Source organism: Sarcophilus harrisii, chromosome 5 (genome assembly GCF_902635505.1).
Source record: "Sarcophilus harrisii chromosome 5, mSarHar1.11, whole genome shotgun sequence".
Classification (NCBI taxonomy): Eukaryota; Metazoa; Chordata; class Mammalia; order Dasyuromorphia; family Dasyuridae; genus Sarcophilus; species Sarcophilus harrisii.
In genome coordinates this window covers 50,268,348-50,289,857 of record NC_045430.1, presented here as the reverse complement: position 1 = coordinate 50,289,857, position 21,510 = coordinate 50,268,348, and the positions used below count along the sequence as shown (strand labels likewise).

Below are 21,510 nucleotides of genomic sequence, written 5' to 3'. Positions count from 1 at the left end.
CACCACTGGACTTTATCAATGCAGGTCAGCATTGTTGCTTATACTCTCAACTAAAGCACTAAAAATACCTTGACTAGGATCACACGGTTAGGATGTGTCAAGAGTGAAACTTGAATTCAGGGCATCCCAACTCCAGAGTCAGCTGCTGTGTTTTATAATTATATGATACCATCTGTGGAGGATGGTAGAATGGCTCAATCAGTCTTCCATGCCACCAGAAAGGTGAAGAAACTATGGTCTAAATGAATTGTAAGATTCCTTCTAACTATATCTCTTATAAAAATGAATTCTACAGATGAAAAATTCAAGACCAGAGAATTCCCAACTTGCTCTTAGGGTCTCCTCCCCTGATCCCACCCAGGTAGCTAGCTATTAGGCGCTTGTTCTTTTCCTCAGTACTAGCTTTGAATTCAGTTTGGAGTCACAAGATCTGAAGTTCAGATCTCTGCCTTAGCCGCTGACTAGCTGAGCTGCTTCATATGTGAGAGGGAAGCTTTGACATAGATGACTTTTAAGGTTCCCACCAACTTTAGGCCTGTGGTTCTATGTTCTATGACCTTTCAGATGATATATTCATACTTAAATATGATTGATTATATAAGAAGGATGGGACAGCTAGTTAGTGCAGTGGTTAGAGAATCAGCCTTGAAGTCAAGAGGATCTGTGACCTCAGACACTTAACACTTCCTAGATGTGTAACCCTGAGCAAGTCACTTTAACTCCAATTGTCTCATATATATGGAAAGGATCTTTGATTTCATCAACATTGAAAAATTCCAGTTTCAGTAAATCTCTCATAAAATCAGACCCACAGAACATCCCAACTGATTCTTTAAGAGTTTTTTTCTTTTTTTCTTTATTTTTACACACATTGCATTATGAATCATGTTGGAAGAGAAACAGAGCAAAAGGGAAAAACCAAGGGAGAGAGAAAAAAAAAAAAAAACAGAAAAAAAGAAGTGAATATAGCATGTGTTGATTTACATTCAGTCTCCTTAGTTCTTTTTCTGAATGCAGATGGCATTTTCTGTCCAAAGTCTATTGGGATTGCTTTGAATTCTTTAAGACTCAATAGATAGATTTTACACAGTTGCCTTAGCTATAAAGAAACTGAGCACCTAAGTTTCCTGGAGTCAGGGAAACTCATCTCCCTGAGTTCAAATCTGACCTTTAATACTTACCAATTGTGTGAGAGAAATATCAGAATAAAAAGGAAGAACCAAGAGAAAGAAAAAGAAAATCAAAAATAAAAAAGTTATTTTCATCATATTCAGTCTCCATAGTTCTCTCTCTGGATGCAGATAGTATTTTTCTGTCTCAAGTGTGTTGAAATTATCTTGGATCAATGTATTGCTGAGGAATCAAATCTAACATAGTTGATCATCACATAATCTTGCTGTTCCTGTGTAGTGTTCTCCTGATTCTGTTCATTTCACTCAGCATTAATTCATGTTAGTCTTTCCAGACTTTTCTGAAATTCTTAGGCTAAATTTGTAATAGATCAATAGTGAAATTAGACTCTTGGAAGTTTATATCTGTCAGCTCCAAGGAAGGTTCTCTATCAAGCTTATTACCTAAATGTATGACTCTACTTTTCAGATAATCAGAATATAAATCTTTAATCCATGGAATTCTTATTAATAAGATATACAGCCCCCCCCAAAAAAATATAGAACACCTAAAGGGTTTAATAATCTAACTTTTTTGTAACAGAGCTCTTTGGAAGATTAATGTAAACCATGGACCCTTTCTGTGAATATTTTTAAATACTTTTTAAAAATATTTAGGATTTCAAAGGAAACTAATTGTATGTACTTAGCATTAGTGAAATTCAGTAAAACTATTTTTTAAAGTTCATGGATCCTAGTCTAAATTCTAGAGAAATTCAAATGTTTTTTGCAAATAAGGAAACTGAGTCAAGAGTGAGACTTGAAAAAGTTAGTGATTTAAATTCACTAGCTCTCCAAACTCCCAATTTAAAATTCCATGCTTTCTGTCCATAGATGCCAAATACTCTCAAAGTCAGTCAGGAAGGGAAAAGAAAGTTGTAGAATACTGCATGCAGAAAGTCATTGTGTTATCATGGAAAGAAGAATATAATTCTGGATTTAGAATCAAAGGTTGTTTGTCATTCAGCCATTTTTGAGTCATGTATGACTCTTATTGACAACATTTGCAAAGTTTACAAAGCAATTTTTTAAATAACCCCGTAAAATAGATGGTAAGATTTTGTTCTTGCTTTGTCTTTTCTCATTCTTTGTGACTTCATCTAGAGTTTTCATGACAAAGATATTAGAGTGGTTTACCATCTCTTCCCATTCGTTTTCCAAATGAGGAAACTGAGAAAGTCAAATTTAAGTGATTTTCTCGGGGTCACATAGCTATTAAGTGTCTAAGGCCAGATTTGAACTCAGGAAAATGAATCTTCTTGACTCCAAGCCAGGCTATTTACCCCCCTTTAATTAACTCTTGAGTCAAAGGCCCTGACTTCAAATTCTGCCCCTGCCATTTACTAGTCTGAGATCTTAAGCAAATCACTTGTTACCTCTAAACCTCAATATCTTCATCTATAAAATTAGATGGTTGGACTTGATATATCCTAGAATCCCTTCCAGATGAAAGTCTGCGATGTTTTGATGTTAACGTTCTAAGATTGTTTATTGCCTGAATCTCATTAAGCTACTCTGACTTGTTTTCAGTTCTGGGATATGGACCAATGCTTGTTCTCATGGATGATTTCACAGAAAACAAAGAATCACTCAGTGACACTGTTGGGATTATACAGCAAATCAATCCCTTTTCCCCTAGTGCCAACCATCTAGTTCTTTCCATGGCACCTTTGCCTAAATGAGTTCCTGAATGCAAGTGGAAAGAGTATTTAAACTTGAAAACACAAATTGGCTTCAGCCCCTGTGCCAATGCAAAAACACAGGTTGACAGTCATTGTTGCTGTCATTGTGTTTATTTGTAAAAGTGCCAGCTAGTGGAGCAAAGGGAAGGCTTTACCAAACAAACCAAGTCTCTTGTCATCAAGATATATTCATAGTGAAAAGGCCAAATTCCTTTACAATCCAGGATGAGGCTGCAGATGTATCTGTTTACACTGGGATTTCTAGTCATTAAGCAGCTCTTTTGTTGAAGGAGCTGATTATTGCTGGCTCACCAGCTTTGGTCTGTGTACATGAAAAAGTTTTTTGTTTTGGTGTGGAGTTATTTTGAGAGGGGGAACAGTAATGATGGATTGTTTTCTCCTTTAGAAACCAGAAGATTTGAGCTCTATAGAAAAAATTATCATGCATCATTCCAGAAGCTAATTTGTTCATATTTTTAAAAATTAAGTAAGGCAACCCCAGGAAAAGCCTTGTTTCTCAAAGGGTATTTAGATTGGTATTTATTCCAGGGATCCTTTGGAGATGCTAAGGGAGCTCAGAGTTGATCATTAGAAGAGAGGAGTCCATTTCACCTATGACTTTTGCTTCCTTTTTTAATTTTATTTTTAATTTATGGAATAAAACAAGCATTTCAATAATATAGTACAAGAAAAAAAGATTGCACATGAAACTGCAAATCTACCATGCACAACTCGTTATTACTTTTAAATGTATGACAAAATTATTGTGTAAATTTCTTATCTTTCTACTATACCACATACCCTAGAGATGGCCATCATTAGACACAAATAAGTATGTGTGTGTATGTAAAATTATTCTATACATACTTCTCTTTATCAGTTCTTTCTCTGGATTTAGATAGCATCTTTCTTCATATGTTTTTAGTTAATTTGGGTATTTGTTAATCAAAATCACTTTTGTTTTTTCCTTGAAAACATGACCTTGAACTTTGAGATAGTAAGAGTATCTTATATCACACTTCAAGTCTGGAAATGAAAGATTCTTGAAAATAATTTTTTTCAATTGCACATGATTTCACTAATGTAGTATATTCCCAGAATAGAGACTCCTTCCACTTATGCAGATGAATTACTTCCAAAATTACACAAGTGGTGTCTGGGACAGAATTCCAACTCAAATCTTTCTAACTCTAGGTCTAGCACTCATTCTACTATACCATTTAAACGTATTCTAAAATATATGTTAAATTATAAATATATTATTTGAAGTAAAAAATGATCCTGAAATGCTAAATTCTAATATATTTAGAGAACTTAAGCTCTTTGACGGCAGAGAATGTCCAAGTCTTGTCTTTGTATTCTTAATACTTCACACAAAGAAAGTGTTTAATAAATGTTTGGGGGTTTTTAATTAAGCCTCCCAACAACCCTGAGAAATAGAACTACACCTGTTAGTATCCTCATTTATAAATGAAGGAAATGAAACTTAAGAAGGTATAATTATTTGCCCAGGTTTTGTCTTGGTATTCTTAACACCTCACACAAAGAAGGTTTTTAATAAATGTTTTTTTTTTATTATATCATTTAAGCCTCCCAACAACCCTGTGAGATAGAATTAGATCTGTTAGTATCCTTATTTGCAGAAGAAGAAAATGAGGCTCAGGGAGGGATAATTTTTTATAAATAATATATATATTTATACATGTGTGTGTGTGTGTGTGTGTGTGTGTGTATTATAGGACCATAAATACTGATTTGGAAAGTACCTTGGAAATATTTATGTTCAATTCCCTCATTTTACAGATGAGGAAACTGAGACTCAGAGAAATGATTTAAAGAAATGATGAGCAGGATTATTTCAGAAAAGCCTTGAAAGACTTACATGAACTGAGGCTAAGTGAAGTGAGCAGAATCAAGAGAACTATTACTATTATATAGTAATAGCAAGATTGTGTGATTATCCACTGATGAACTCTTTCCAATGAAGGCTCTTTCCAACAAGAAGGGGATTCAAGGCAATTCCAAAAGACTTGGGATGGAGACAGCCATCTGCATCCAGAAAGAGGACTATGGGGTCTAAATGTGGAATATAATATAGTATTTTCATCTTTTTGCTGTTGCTGTTTGTTTATCTGCTTTTTTCCTTCTCATGGTTTTTCCTCTTTGATCTAATTTTTCTTGCACAGCATGACAAAGATGGAAATATGTTTAGAGGAATTGCACATGTTTAACCTATATATGATTGTTTGCTGTCTTGAGGTAGGGAGATGGAGAAAAATTTGGAACACAAGGTTTTGCAGAGGGAAGTGTTGAAAACTGTCTTTGCATGTATTTTGAAAAAACAATAAAATTGGGAAAGAAAAAAAAAAAGAAATTATTTACCCAGGACCATAGACTTAGAGTTGGAAAGGACTTTAAGGGTCTTCAAAGTCAACTTCCTTGTGTAACAAATGTAGACACTGAAGCAGAGGTTAAGTGAGTTAGTCAGGATCACATAGCCAGTAACAAAAGGCTAGATTTGAACTCAGGTCTTCCTGACTCCAAAGGCAGAGATAGAGGCAGAGCAGAGTGCAAGGTCTGGAGTCAAGAAGACCAAAATTCAAATCCAGCCTCAGACGCTTACTAGTTTTGTGATCAAGTCACTTAAGCTTTGTCTGCCTCAGTTTCCTGAAATGTAAGAGATAATAAAAGCATCTACCTCCCAGAACTACTGTGAAAATTAAATAAGCACACATTCGGTGCCGTACAAATGCTTATTTTCTTCTCCTTTCCTGAGATACTTTTATGAAAGTCTTTGAAACTAAATTTTAGCACATAGCATTGTACATAATAAGTGGTTAATAAATGCTTGTTTCCTTCCTTCCTCTCACTAGATTAAAAAATCCATTATAGAGTTGTTTCCCTACAGGGAGGTATCTGTCTCATTTACAAATTTCAACCAGGAAGCAGAAAAATGTATCCCTGAATTCCTAACTCTACTTCCCATTTGCTTTCCTTAGATCCCTATGTGAAGATTCATTTGATGCAGAATGGCAAGAGATTGAAGAAGAAAAAGACCACCATTAAGAAGAACACACTGAATCCCTACTATAATGAGTCATTCAGCTTTGAAGTACCCTTCGAGCAAATCCAGGTAATATCAAGCTCGATAATGTCTCTCCTATTTCAGTTCACTCACTCCTCCAAACCTCCAAAATATCCAACACAGACCTCTTTAATTAGCAAAGGAAGTGTGCCTCTATTATCACCTGTATTTCCATTTCCCTCCCATGATGCTTAGAAGATGACAAAGAACTGCATTTAAGGACAGTCAATTTGTCAACCAGATCCACCCTCTGCTTGACTCCTCCTCTTACCCCCCCAAAACACAAGGGGGAAAAAGACCAGGTATGAGTCATTTTGTACTGAGTAGAAATGAATTGGCAAAAAAGAAGTGTATTCTGCAGTATCTTTCATCTTTAATTAGTATAAAAATTGATTAAGGATCACAAGAGGAAAAAAAGAAAAACTGATTAAAATTTGACCAATTGGGAATGGATGTGTCAGTAGTTAAATAACAAGCATCCTTTCACCTTTCAGCAATAGGAGGGGAGAGGAGAAGGAGAGGGAGAGGGAAAGAGTTCCTATCTGGAAACCTTTAGAATGAGAAGTTGCAGCCACACTGATCATTTGTGATCTTTTTTATTGGAGGCCTTTTCATGTTTGAAATACCATGTTTTGTAATGATAGGATGGAAATACCAGCTTCCAACAGGCTCTCTATAGATAGGAGCCTTCTCCTGCTGCTTCTCAGTGGGTACTAGAGTCAGATTGTTGTATTTGGAGCAACATTATTCCTCTGTTTTAATGAAATAATTGACATAGACAATCCCTTCAATACCAAAATAATTAGACCATGAACAGGAAGGGATGTTTGAAATAAAGGGGAGTTAATAAAGCTACAGGGTGGATTTTCTAAACAATAGAGGTTGTTTTTCTTATTCCCAAATATTGTTTTCGGACATAGTGCATAATCAGTACATCATACTTTCATCCCCTTCAGAAGGCTTTTTTTCCTTCTGGAGGGGAACAGGAGACTTACAAAGAGCATAACAAAGCATAACCTTTGATTACCCTGGGCCATAATAATTTCTAGGCAGCTAGGGGACATAGTAGTTGGAATGCTAGACCTTGAGTCAGGAAAATCATCTTCATAAGTTCAAATTCAGGTTCAGACAATTCCTAGTTATGTGATCCTAGCCAAGTCACTTAACCTTGCTTGTCTATTTCTTTATCTATAAAATGAGCTGGTGAAAGAAACTGCAAAACCACTACAGTATCTTTGCCAAAAAAAACTCCAAAATGGGGTCATGAAAATGGGGACATGACTTAAAAAAACTGAGCAAGGGGCAGCTAGGCGGTATAGTGGATAGAGCACCAGCCCTGAAATGAGGAGGACCTGAGTTCAAATTTGACCTCAGACATTTAACATTTCCTATTTGTGTGACCCTGGGCAAGTCATTTAACCCCCAGTTGCCTGAGGGAAAAAAAAACTGAGCAAGAACAATAATAATTTCTAGGTTGGACTATATGTTCCCCCAAGCTCAATCAATAAACATTTATTAAGTACCTATTATTTGTCAGGTAAGTGGGTGTACAAATATGAATAAAAAGGATAATAGTTCCTGACCTCAAAGAGCTATATTCTAATAGAAGACAACACATAAAATGGAGTTGAAAAGTTGGGGGAAAGTTATTTACAACAGATAGTAAAGTCTAGAGAGACAGAAGCTGAACCAGGAAATAGATGATTATTCTAAACCTTTTCTCAAATTGAGAGTTCTCTGAAGAACTTCACCATTGGAAGAAAGGATCTTCAAGGGTGGAGGAATATTCCAGGGTGAAAAAATCAGTTGAGGCATAGTGGCAAAGTCCAAAAAGTGAGAATAAAGGAAATCATGTTATTGGAAAAATCAGCTAAATAGTGTAGAGACAGAGTACTGGGTTTAGAATCAGCAACACCTGAATTCACATGCAATTCCCATTTGTCTTCGTTTCTTCACCTATAAAATGAAAATAAGAAGAGCACTTACTTAAGGGATTGTTGGAAAGATCAAATAAGATAATATTTATAAAGAACTTAGCACATAGTAAGTGCTATGTAAATGCTATCTTTATTGTTGTAATTATTAGCTCTATTAATTAGTATTATTACTTATACAGGATTATTCTCACTCTACATGAACATCACCTCTAGACTTTCAACCTCTGAATTAAAAAGATGGGTTGGTGATCTTGCTCATTCACACCTAGCTCACCTGCTTGTCAGTGTCAGTCCAGTCCAGGCATCCACTTGGTTAACATAACATGTACTTTCTATTTCTGTCTCATGATGTGCTAGAATTTCAGATGACAATGATTCCCATCTTCATCACAACTAACTTGAGTCAATTAACTCAGATGAAAAAATTGCTTAAGATAGCCATTTCCTCCATCAATTTTTTTCAGTGTATGTTATTTTGCACTTTGGGGTTCTAAGACCTTATTCCTCTGGTAACTAACATTGACATTTTTTTAATTCTGCAAAACCAAATAACAAAAGAGCAGCCACTGAGATTAAAAAAGACTACTACAGTAAAGCTTCTCCTTGAGGCTACAATTCTACACCACCCTTAATAAAAATCCCCTTTTTTTAAGCCATCAATAGTAGGCAAAGCCAATCCGTTAGATCTGAAACATACACACATTAAATATAAAAAAAATTTTTTTTCCTAGGGAAAGGTTGTGGAAAAGATAGTATTTTGTCAAGACAGAAGGATGTTGTGAAGTATGGGCTAGCTCTCTGGAGGGCTTCAGGGTCAGCCAGAGTCAGGATAAATCAAAGTCCTTGGTCTTTAGGGGGAGAAGTGAAAGAGGCAGCCAAGCAGAAACCTGGATTCTCAAGTCCAGAGCCATTAGCCTCCCTCCTCTCCATCCTGCGGCAAAGTGACTCTCTGGCCCCTCTCTTTCTGCTCTCCAATCCTTGTCTACAATTATCTTAACACCAAACATTCAGTAAGCCCCAAACAGTGAGAAGAACAATTTATCCAAACATATGCTAATAGAGTCATTGTCTCACATCAGATAGGTAATTAGCCTCAAGTGCTCTGTTGTCTGATTCAAACTACTTTTTTCATAGTTTCAACCCTCTACAAGATGTAAAATATATTAAGCATAAAAATAATGTTTATCATGTTCTCCTTCCCTTTGCATAGATACATAGTCTTTCTTTTAGGGATGGCTGTCCATGTATTCTTCACCCCTTTTATAATAAAATTCAATAAAGAAGGGAGTAGAGTTTCCTCTACTTTGAGTTCCTAAGACCATCACAGAGTTCAGGATACATCTGAAATGATTTCTGTACTAAGTAGAGTTAGAGTTTTTAAAAACTAGAAACAGCAACTTCTGGGAAGAAAATCTATCAAGCCTTAAAGGTCACATCTTGAGTGTTCCTGGAAAAGTATATCCCTTCACAGGACGTGTGCTTCCAACAAACACTCCCTCTCTACTTCTGCAAACATGGAAATTTCATTTTAGCATTTGAGGAAATAAAAGTGATTCCCTTCAACTATGATTGCAACTATGATTGCTTTAGAAAAAGTAACCCAAAAAGTTCTATTAAAGAGGGCAGACAAGTGACATATCTTTTTAAAGAATTTTTTCAAATGTAGCCCAAAATGAAACTTCTGGATTTGTTTTTCATCTGTAAAATAAGGTGCTTGCGTTACATAACCACTAAAATCCCTTGGAGTTCTAAATCCTGTGATCTGAACATCATATGACCAATATTATCTTTTTTTGTTGTCTTCCCCAGTGTAGATAGAAAATACTATACTCTCCACACATAATTCCCTTCTTAGCTGACTTAATCTAGCTCTATATAAGATGCACTATGTTAGCTTTACTGTCACTGTGGGATAGTTTGCATTTTAATTTGGTTTGACTCTCAATACACCATTCATAGCAGGACAGTCCACAGAATGTAAAGTTAGTAAGAGTTTATTAAGTGCCTGTCATGTAGCAGGCACTGTACTAACTCTGAGAATACAAAGACAGACAAAAACAATCCCTGCCCTCAAAAAACTTAAATCTTGAAAGGGAAAATAACATATATATAAATAAGATATATAGACAGTAGATTTGATGAGGTTTAGATTTGGGGTACCCAAATAAAATTAGGGTTTCTGGTGGTCAGGGAGTTAAATAAGGTCTAGTGGCAGCGCAAGGGTAGGGAGTTCTGAGGATTCCCTTCTGGCGCACAGAGATCCTCTGTAAAGGAATTTATAGACCTGAAAACCTAGACTGATAAAAGAGGTTTATTATGGGGATTGGAAGTAAGGTTAAAGTCTAGTTAAGGAAATAGGTGAGAGTAAAGAGAAGAAGGCACTGGAAATAGTATTCCAGTGGGCAGAGATCCTTGGTGTGCCAAGCGTAGGGCTGGCATGTTTGGAACATCTGCAAAGAGAGAGTTTTAGTTTGGCTCTTTTATAATAGGGGGCTTTGGCTACAAGCTGAAGGGGGCTCATGGGTGGAGTCCCAAGTTAGCTCCTCTCTGGGTTTCAGCTAGGGCTAGAATTTGAATTTAAATCAATGGGTTTCAGGACTGAGCGACCCCACCTAGATAAAAAAAGATGAAACTGTTGTGCTTTGGGGTGGAATCCCCTCACTGAGGCAGAGTTGAAAGAGATTTTCTCCTTTAAGGATTTTCAGAGTTTGGGGGTTCCCTCTTCAGATTCATGCTTGAGTGCTTCCAAAATGGCTGAAATTGCAACTACAGCTGAATGCTTTTTGTAATTACTTTTTTCATTCCTTCTTAACCTAGCTATTTCTAGTCCTAAGATCTATCACATGGAATTCTAATTAAGAAAATATTCTATTGAAGAACATGTGGTCAATATGTGCCCAAAGAAAATATGCCAGAGTATAAGAAAAAAATGCATTAAAAAATAAGGTGGATTAAAAAAATATAAGAACATAAAAAACATTATCTTAAATGTATGAAATCTGGATTTATAATAACATCGGAGTTCAAATTTCCCCTCAGATGCCTACTACCCATGACCCTAAGTACCTCATGTAACCTATTTGCCTCAGTTTTATCATCTGTAAAATGGGAATGATAATAGCATGCATCTCTCAAGATTTTTTTGAGGTTAAAATCAGATAATAATTGTAAAGTACTTACCATAGAGCTTGCACATATAAAGCACTATATATATATATATATATATATTAATTATTGTTATATAAGGGAAGGAAACATATACCCTGTTCAAATAAGTTCGTATAAGAGATATTATCAAATACTTTCTGACAAATTTGAGGCAAATTCAAAATGTAAGTAATTGCTATCACCAAAATTAGTCTTATATCTTGAAGAAAGGAATACCTTTAGATAATAATAAAGTCATTACAGATCAGTACTTTGCACTTGGTAAAATTCTTAATGAATGTTTGATGACTGATAACGTTTTAAAAATCAGAATAATTTTTAAAAATATATTTAATTGATGACTTTTGTCTTTGCATGGATTATTTTCCATTGCAGCCCAGACTGAGGCCTCCCTTGTAACAATGAAAAACAAATAAAAACTTGTGAACTAAACTTCCCCTAATAAAATTTTCAATTCTAGCCTAATAGTTTTTATTCAGAGTAAATCACATGACTTTTAAAAATACTACTTATTTTGTCTACACAGCAACTATGTAAGTCACATTTTTAAAATAGTAAGTGGCTAAAACAGAGCAAAGATTGGAGACTTGACCAAGATCACTCAACTAAGTCCTGGACAAAATGAGTGAATAAAAAAGTGTTTATTAAATGTTTACTATGCACCAACTACTGTGCTAGCTAAGTACTGAGGATATAAATAAGCAATCCTTGCCCTCAAGGAGCATATTTTCTATTTGAGGAAGACAAACATAAAAGAAATTCTGGATGAATTCTTAATGGGTTTGCACATTACACTTTATAACAAGATATTTTATTATATAGAATCAGATTAGAAGGAATGCAGAATATTTTTAAACACAGCATATAGGGCAGATGGAAAGACACAGGGGACGAGGGAACAACAGTGGTTGGACTGGCAAGGCTTGAGAATCCATCAGTAGATCAAATTAGGAATTTTGAAGTCCTCATTCTCAGCCATTGACCATTCTGTCTTCATCTTGCTTGATTTCCAATCCCTTTGAAAATAGAATGCTTTTATCAGGAAGAGTTGGTTCCAATCTCTTTATGATCTCTTTGTTCCTTTTTTCTTTTCTCCCTTTTTAGAAAGTACAAGTTGTGGTAACTGTTTTGGACTATGACAAGATTGGCAAGAACGATGCCATCGGCAAGGTCTTTGTGGGCTACAACAGCACCGGCGCGGAGCTGCGACATTGGTCAGACATGTTGGCCAATCCCAGGCGACCCATTGCACAGTGGCACACCTTACAGGTAGAGGAGGAGGTGGACGCCATGCTTGCTGTCAAGAAATAAAGGGAACAAAAGAAGCCTTTCTGCATTTGCCCACATAGTGCTCTTTAGCCAGTATCTGTAAATACCTCAGTAATATAGGTCCTTTCATTTCCAGCCATGCATTCCTAACCCAAATCAGTGCTCCTTCAAATCCTGTTTTAATTTGCACAACTTTAAATGTAGAGAGCTCCCTAAGACCTTTATCACCCCACTGTCCCCCAGATCTACTCTTCTTTTAAGCAATATGATGTGTAGATAGAGCATGACAGAAATTATTTATTGTATCACATTTGTTGTATATAGCAGTATGCTAAAAATTTATTTCTAGTTTGTGTATTTGTATGTTGTAAGAGTTTCCTAATCTGTGTATATCTAGATGTTTTTAATAAGATGTTCTATTTTAAATTATGTAAATTGACTGAGATATAGGAGAGCTGATAATATATATTAGGGTTAAATATTGTATCGTCTGCATTCCAGCAAAAATTCCAACTTGTAAGGCACTAGTACAGTTACAGTGACATCTTAAAGGACAACAAATCTGAGCTTTCAACTGAACCATTCAAATAACTGGATATTCTTAAAACTGCACACTTGAAGGGGGTAAATCCCATTTTGTAGAATTCTTTTACAGGCAACTTAGCATGATCTGAGCAGCTCCATAGCTGACCTCAAGGAATTGTAGCCACAAGTCAATAGAGTCCAGTTATCCCTTCCATATCTCGATTTTCCCCATCTCGGTTTCAATATATCATGGGTCAGCATAAGAAATTAAATGGGAACTTTTTGGGCATTTTACAAAAAGTTGAATATGACACAAGAATGCCAGCAGATGACATAGAAAAAGTTTAGAAATGCAGAATTGTTATTAAAAGAAAAAAAGCATTCTGGTAGACTCTGGCATCAAATCAGAAAAGGCTAAGTCCTTATATGATTTCCTAAAGCCAAATGAAGGTGAAGGATCTAGTCCTACAAATTTTACATGCGATTTTCCAGATCAAGATGGAGGGATTGGGGGAACTGTGCCCCTATCTATCCTCCTTATTGTGGAAGGGATAACTGTGTAGAATTTGTCTATATACACTTTAAGAAGCTGAAATTCTGGCTTTACACTTAATAGTCAAGGAAGCAATTGAATGGAAGGAATTATTTCTTATTATTGCACCTAGAGTAAATAATATAATGGTGTTTGGTGGTGTGTGTGTGTGTGTGTGTATATGTGTGTGCATGTATTTCACTGGGGAGGGAAAGGCTGGGGGGGAGAAATCAACATTTATGAAATACCACCTGACCATTCAAGAAGATGCTCTCCGTGCTTACCTTTATATAAATGTGCATCCTGGGAATTCTATTGGAGATTTCCCATTCTGGATGAATTCTTAATGGGTTTGCACATTAGACTTTATAACAAGATATTTTATTATATAAAATCAGATTAGAAGGAATGCAGAATATTTTTAAACACAGCAACCTGTGCTTATTACACAAAATGACTTTGTGGTCAACAGTATTGTAATCCCATTGAGACAAAAAAAAAGGACAAAATTTAGCCATAGTTCTGAATGCACTTCAATAAAGCCAAAACAAACAGCTAGTGATCTTTTTATATGCTCTTTATACTGAAATGAGTTTTAATTTGTCCTTTAAAAAAAAAAAGATGAAACTAAACAAAGAACAAGTTCTAGAAAACTGAAGCAATCTCTTATGTATAATAGATGCTCGTTTCAGGAAGAGTTTTTAAATGTTTTCAATGTTATTATGTAGTAATGGCACTATTATGAAGTTATTTGTCATTCCATAAGAGTCTTAAAAGACTGCTCTGTGTATCACTGTGACTGCCTTGTGTGCTTAGAAATCTAGTTTTCTCAGTGGATAGCAATCAATTTATTCCTTAGTGATATTGTTATAATACTGCCGTTCCCTTCTATACTGCACTGCCGGAGGCCCACGTAGCACCAACAGTTCTAGTTACAAATGGACCAATCCAGAACTGAAGAGCTACACATTGGACAGGGAAATTTCAGAGAATGGATGGACCACACAGCATATTGTTGAACACTGTGCAATATTCCATACTTTAACCCACCCTGGTAGGTCATTGCCTTATTAAATTAAGGGCAATCTACCATCTCATTCTGCATCAAACTCCTTTTCCACATCACTTCAGACTTTCTCTTTCTCTCTTTCTCCCAAGACCAAATTTTGGGTTGACTAGGCTAGAGACAGTGACAGTTCTCTGAAGTGAAAGTTCATTTTCCTGACAAATAAGAAACATATTACCTTGGCCTTGTGTTCCAAATTTATTATACTTATCTTCTTACCAGCATGCCATGTTCCTCACTGAATCCAAGGAAAATCAGCTAGGGCTGCCAGACAACAGGCTTGAGGCATTCCAAGCTATCTCCTAATGAATAGAGATCCTTTCTTTATATTTTCTCAATAAAGGATCAGGTGGGTCCTTTAGTTGTTCAGCCCAGTCAAGGCAAACGCCACCAAACTAGGGACAAGCACAGAATAAAGAATCAAGATTGCAGAGGGAGGGAGGACAATTCTCTCCTAACTTTATTGTCCCTAAGCCATAATGTCCTTTTCACTCATTTCCCATGGAGGAGGCATTCTAGGAGAATAAATGCCTCTGTGAAGGGAGGAAAAAGTCAAATAGGACTTCTTTTCATCCATTTTAAGGGACCAAACCCTACCAAAGAGAGGGGCAAGGTTGACTTTTAGATTGTTGTTTGTGCATAACAGAATTTAACTTCATCATATCCAGCTTTGAGTTGTTCATATAGAACCCAGAAGCAAGCAGGTTCTAGCTGCCAGATAAAAATACACATTCTCTATCGCATTAAGTACTCTTAATGTATTCTCTTCCAACACTGCCAGACACACTGTTGCCGTAGTAGAATTGGTTGGTACTCTCTGCCATCATTCCCATGACAGTGACTGAACCTGCTTTTTTGACCATGATGACCATCCATCCTCAGATAAGCCACATATACCTTTCTGACAAAGCTGTGTAAAGTATTAGAAATCTGATGCTGTAGAGAGATCCTAGTTGCCTTTGTGTATATTTACTGCCTGCTTGAGTGTTCCTATATGTGGGTTTTCTCTGTATCTTGTAGAAATGTTGGGGTGTTCTATCCTGCCATAACGGCCCGTGGCCCACGAGCCGACAACTTTAGCTGTATTTTACCTTCATTTTTTGATGAGGTGGTTAAAATTTTGTTTCACTTTGTGTAGTGAATCCCACAGTAGTTTTCTGATTGTTGTTACCAATGACTTGACCTATTACACAGATATTCAATAAAAATGTTTTATTTCCTGTTGATGTCACTGTGTTTTCATTCTTTTCTTACCCCTTTCCCCACCTTGAGCAGTGGAATAAGTAACTCTGTCTCTTTTCCTAAGTCAATTCCCTGCTATTTTGGGGTTTTGGTGGAAGCAGTTGGGGAGCCAAATAAAAGCCTGCAGTTGAATGCCAGCTTTTGTCTCACATCAATGGATACTGAGTTGACTGAGGGGAAAACAAAGCCTGATGAGAATTTGGCCTCAACTTCCTAGCATTCTCAGGCAGTGTCATTCTCAACATGTGTTTCTCTGTTTGTATTTATGGGCAATTCATTTGGCCCACCTTCAGGCTTTCTAGTGTGCCCACAATATGTCCTCTGGGGCTCTCTCCTGCCTGAGCTACATACACATATCTCAGCACAGAATGGAGTTGAAACAAGTCTCTTTTTAAAAATTCCATTTTCAGAAGGAATGATAAAACATTGTTTCCCACTTAGTAGTAATAAGGAGGTGAGGGAGTGAACAACAATTCAAAAATCACAGTGTGCAGAAAGACTTCTTTGGAGGAATAAAATACTTACTGCAAAATTTCTGTTCTTTGATGAAGATTAAAGTGTGAGAATTTTAAAATTTTTTTTCATAGACTCCAATTACCACATATTCTAGAATTAGATCCTAAGTTTCATGCCACCCATCACCAAACAAGTGTTAGTTAAGTTTAAATTATTGTATAACCCAGAGACGGGGCAAATGGTCATACCATGCAATGAGAAAGCATTTGGCAAAGTGACATTTGCCATGCAGGCAAAGAAAAAGCAATGTAAGGCTTTGTAAAATTGTTTTCAAAAATAAATTACTGTAATTAAAAACTGGCTACATATAGGCAATTTAAGTGGTTTAATTGTTTTTTTTTTTAATAACCAGGTGATTAATGGTCAAAAAATATTAAAAAAAAAAAGCTAACGGGGCAGTTAGGTGGCACATTGGATAGAGCACCAGTCCTGAAGTCAGGAGGACCTGAGTTCAAATATGCTCTCAGACATTTAACACTTCCTAGCTGTGTGATCCTGAGCAAGTCACTTAACCCCAAGTGCCTCAGCAAAAAAATAAATAAAATAAATAAAAGTTAACATACATTGGGACTACAATCAACTTATTTTCAAAAATAGGTTTATGTGGTATACTCAAAGTGTGTGGTAGGAAGTCATTCCTGCCTGTCCTCAGTAAACACAGCATCTAAGAATTGGAAGTGATCTCAGAAGGCCATTTTGGTGAATAGATAGCTGCCTAATAATTCTCTCTGCAACATACCTAACAAGTATTTTCCTCTGCTTACCAATCTGTCTCCTTCCAGAGGAGATTTAGCCACTTTCAAATAACTTTCATTGTTAGGAAGTTTTTTATTTTTTTCTTTTTCTTTACATTAGCATTCATACTGGGGTCCTAGAGGACTCCTCACAAATTCACAAACACAAATCAAAATCATGTCTATATTTTAATTTATGCCCACAGTTCTTCTGATTTGGAAATTCCAGATATGGTTGCTGCTGTCTTTCCCCTCACCTTCTCTTTATTATATATTCACCATAAAAAAAAAAAAAGGCTTCTGATACACAGTGACTGATATAGGCTGCACCTAAAACTAGAAAGAAAGACAATGGAAAAGGGACTTTTCAAGAAGGGATCAAGGTAAAGAAGGTGAGAAACAAACACTAAAAATGTTGGGGTCCTCAGCTAGTGCAGACCTGCTGACACCAGCTGGAGTCTGAGCACTTATCCACAATTACCGTGGCCTCTACGACCTTTGGTCGTCTCTGGATACAACAGAGTAGTCTGACACCACTTAGGCAGTTAGAGAAGCTTTATTGCTTGGTTACATCATCTTGTCCCTTCTTCCTACCTCCTCTCTCTCCCTCTGCTGTCCTGTACTTATACCCCTCTCATCTGCCCTTGCCAACGTGCCTCAGCAACAAGTATGTGTTTAGCTTGTGTATCCAGGAGCCCAACTTCTGAGAGGTGGGGGCGATCTCGGTTTGGTGCGTGCTCGATGCCTGTCCTGGCGTGTCCAGGGTGTGTACCCCGGACCTGTAGCCAGTGAGGCAGAACTCACACCCAAGACCTCAACATCCATTCCCAAGGTGAGCTAAGATCCAACCAGCCAAAGACCACAAAGGTCAGGTAGCACAAGACTATCTTTGCACAGACTTGTTGCCTATGCAAATGGAGCATCGTGTACAAGATACACAATAAAAGGTCTCAAGATTAATGCACACTCTTGTTATTCTGTTCCCTAGCATTCTTGTTGCTGGGTTCCCTAGCATAAAAATACAAACAAAATAAGACACTTTCCAAAACATGAACAGGATGAACCACTGAATTCAGCAGTCAATACATCATACCCATTTTCTTTTTTTAATTAATTTTAATACACATTATGAATCATGGGAGTAGAAAAAAATCAGAACAAAAGGGAGAAATCATGGGAGAAGAAAAAAACGGAAAAAAGAAGTGAATAAAGCGTGGATTGATTTACAATATAGTTCTTTTTCTGGATGCAGATGGCATTTTCTGTCCAAAGTCTATTGGGATTGCTTTAGATTACTGAACCACTGAGAAGAACCAAGTCTTTCATAGATGATCATTGCACATTCTTGCTATTATAGTGTATAATGTATTCCTGCTTGTTTTGCTCAGCATCAGTTCATGCAAATCTTTCCAGGCCTTTTTAAAGTTAGCTTGTTCACCATTTTTTCTAGAACAGTAATATTCCATTCCCTTCATATACCACAACTTGTTCAGCCATTCCCCAATTGTTGGTCATCTATTCATTTTCCAATTCTTTGTTACCCCAAAAAGAGCTGCTACAAACATTTTTACATATGTAGGTCCTTTTCCTTCCTTTACTATTTCCTTGGGATATAGACCCAAGTAGTGTCCCTGCTGGGTCAGAGGATATGCATAGTTTTATAGCCCTCTGGGTATAATCCCAAATTGCTCTCCAGAATGGTTGGAGTTTCACAACTCTACCAACAATGCATTAGTGTCCCAGTTTTCTCACATCCTTTCCAACATTCATCATTAACTTTTCCTGTCATCTTCTGAGAGGTATGAGGTAGTATTTCAGAGTTTTAATATTCTTTTCTCTGATCAATAGTGATTTAGAGCATTTTTTCATATGACTATAGATGGCTTTAGTTTCATCATCTGAAAATTGTTCATATCCTTTGATCATTTATCAATTAGGGAATGACTTGTATTTTTATAAATTCGACACAGTTGTTTATATATTTTAGAAATTAGACCTTTATCAGAAACTCTGACTGTAAAGATTTTTTCCCCAGTTTTGTACTTCCCTTTTAATTTTGTTTCTGTTGGTTTTATTTGCGCAAAACCTTTTTAATATAATCAAAATTGTCCATTTTGCCTTTCATAATATTCTCTAGTTCTTCTTTGATTACAAATCCTTCCCTTCTCCAAAGATCTGATAAGTAAATTATCCCTTGTTCTCCTAATTTGTTTATGTTATCATCCTTTATGCTCAAATCATGTACCCATGTACATGAGTACCCATTATGACACATTTTTATATGGAATGTGATATGTAGATCTTTGCTGAGTTTCTGACATATTATTTTTCAATTTTCCCAGCAATTTTTGTCAAACAGTGAGTTCTTATTCCAGAAGCTGGAGTTTGGGGGTTTATCAAATATTATATTATTATAGGCTTTGATTATTGTATTATGTGTATCCAATGTATTCCACTGATCCACCACTCTATTTCCTAGCCAGTACCAAATGGTTTTGATGACTGCTGTTTTTTAATATAGTTTTAAGTTTAGTACTGCTAAGTCACCATCCATTGTATTTTTTAATTAATTCCCTTGATATTCTTGACCTTTTGTTCTTCCAGATGAATTTTGTTATTATTTTAGTATTTTTGTCAGTTTGATTGATATGGCACTGAATAAGTAGATCAATTTAGGCAGAATTGTCATTTTTATTATATTAGCTTGGTCTACCCATGAGCAACTTATATTTTTCCAGTTGTTTAGATCTGACTTTATTTGTGGTAGAAGTGTTTTGTAATTGTAGTAATATAGTTCTTGGGTTTGTCTTGATAGGTAGACACACTCAAATATTTTATTTTGTCCATAATTGTTTTAAATGGAATTTCTCTTTCTATCTCTTGTTGATGGGCTTTGTCAGTAATATATAGAAATACTGATGATTGTGTGGGTTTATTTTATATCCTGCAACTTTGCTAAAGCTGTTGTTTCTAGTAGGTTTTTGGATAATTTTCTAGGATTCTCTAAGTATATCATCATAGCATCTGCAAAGAATGAGTTTTATTTTCTCATTCCCTCTTCTAATTCCTTTTATTTCTTTTTCTTTTCTTATTGCTAAAGCTAACAGTTCTAGTACAATATTGATTAGTAGTGGTGATAATGTGCATCCTTGTTTCATCACTGATCTTATTGGGAATGTGTCCAGCTTCTCTCCATTACAAATAATGCTTGCTATTGGTTTTAAATAGATACTGCTTATTATTTTAAGGAAATTTCCCTTAATCCTTATGCTCTCTAGTGTTTTTAAAAGAAATGAGTGCTATATTTTGTCAAAAGCTTTTTCTGCATCTATTGAGATTATCATATGATTTCTGTGGCTTTTCTCATTGATATGGTCAATTATAGTAATAGTTTTCCTGATATTGAACCAGTCCTGCATTCCTGGTATAAATCCCACTTGGTCATAATGTATTATCCTGCTGATAAATTGTTGTAATTTCTTTGCTAATATTTTATTTAAAGTTTTTGCATCAATATTCATTAGGGAGATTGATCTTTAATTTTCTTTCTCTGTTTTGGCTCTTCCTGATTTAGGTATCAGTATCGTATTTGTCATAGAAGGAATTTGGCAGGACTCCTTTACCCATTTTTTTCCAGATAGTTTGCATATTAGTTTAAATGTTTGGTAGAATTTACTTGTGAACCCATCTGACCTTAGACATTTTTCTTAGGTAGTTCATTAATGGCTTGTTCAATTTCTTTTTCTAAAATGGAACTATTTAAGTAATTTATTTTTTCTTCTGTTAATCTGGGCAGTTTATATTTTTATAAATATTCATCCATCCATACCCATTTTCAATCATGTGTTTAGAACCTTTGTGATTATTTTCTTGTATTCCCATAAGCTACAGCTATTTGAATATTCTACCTATGACTTTTACTAGGCCCTTATTTCCCAACATAGATATTTTCTAAAAGAAAAACAAGGAAAGCATGCTGCCTCCTACTCAACCTTCATAAACAAACACACATACTTGTACACTTCTCTAAAATAAAAAAACATCCTTTGCTCAATAAAGAAAAATGCTTTATTCTTTTTAAAATTAAGTATTAGATTAACTGGTGGGCTTTATCACTGAACCATTTGGTACTCATCCCTTCAACCCATTCTTATCCCCTTACTGGCTCAGTTTTACTTTCCTTTTCTACTGGAGTTGGGATGGAGGACTGTTAGCAACCCCAATGAACTGAGACAGTGAATTCCAGCTGCATTATCTACCTGGTCCTTCCCTTCCTCTCTAAAGAAGCTTGGTGGTGTAATGGACAGAACACTAAGCTTCAAATCAGGAAGACTCATCTTCATGAGTCTGACATTTCCTAGCTGTCTCTTAATTCTGTTTACTTCAGTTTCTTCATCTATAAAATGAGTTGGAGACGGGAGTAGAAAACTACTCTAGTATCTTTGCCAAAAAACCTGACTAAAAAGTCTGCAACACATTTCATGGAGGAGAAAACTGAAGCCCAGGGAGGTAAGGAAAGGACAAACAGTAGAAAAGTAAGCAGCAGAGCCAGGTTTAAATCTAAGTGCTATAACTCTAGAACGAG

General features: G+C 35.9%; 1 protein-coding gene across 4 annotated transcripts in view; it reads left to right on the top strand.

The window, feature by feature from the left end:
- The window catches only part of SYT1 (synaptotagmin 1), a 702,364-nt gene extending 686,705 nt beyond the window's left edge, over positions 1-15,659 (top strand). For all 4 annotated transcript variants that reach the window (XM_031939617.1, XM_031939615.1, XM_031939616.1 and 1 more), the window contains 2 exons: positions 5,851-5,984; positions 12,146-15,659. In XM_031939617.1, coding sequence (XP_031795477.1) covers positions 5,851-5,984; positions 12,146-12,352 — 341 coding nt within the window. In that variant the 3' untranslated portion in view covers positions 12,353-15,659. The remainder of the gene's footprint in view (positions 1-5,850; positions 5,985-12,145) is intronic.
- The last annotated feature ends 5,851 nt before the right edge of the window (positions 15,660-21,510 follow it).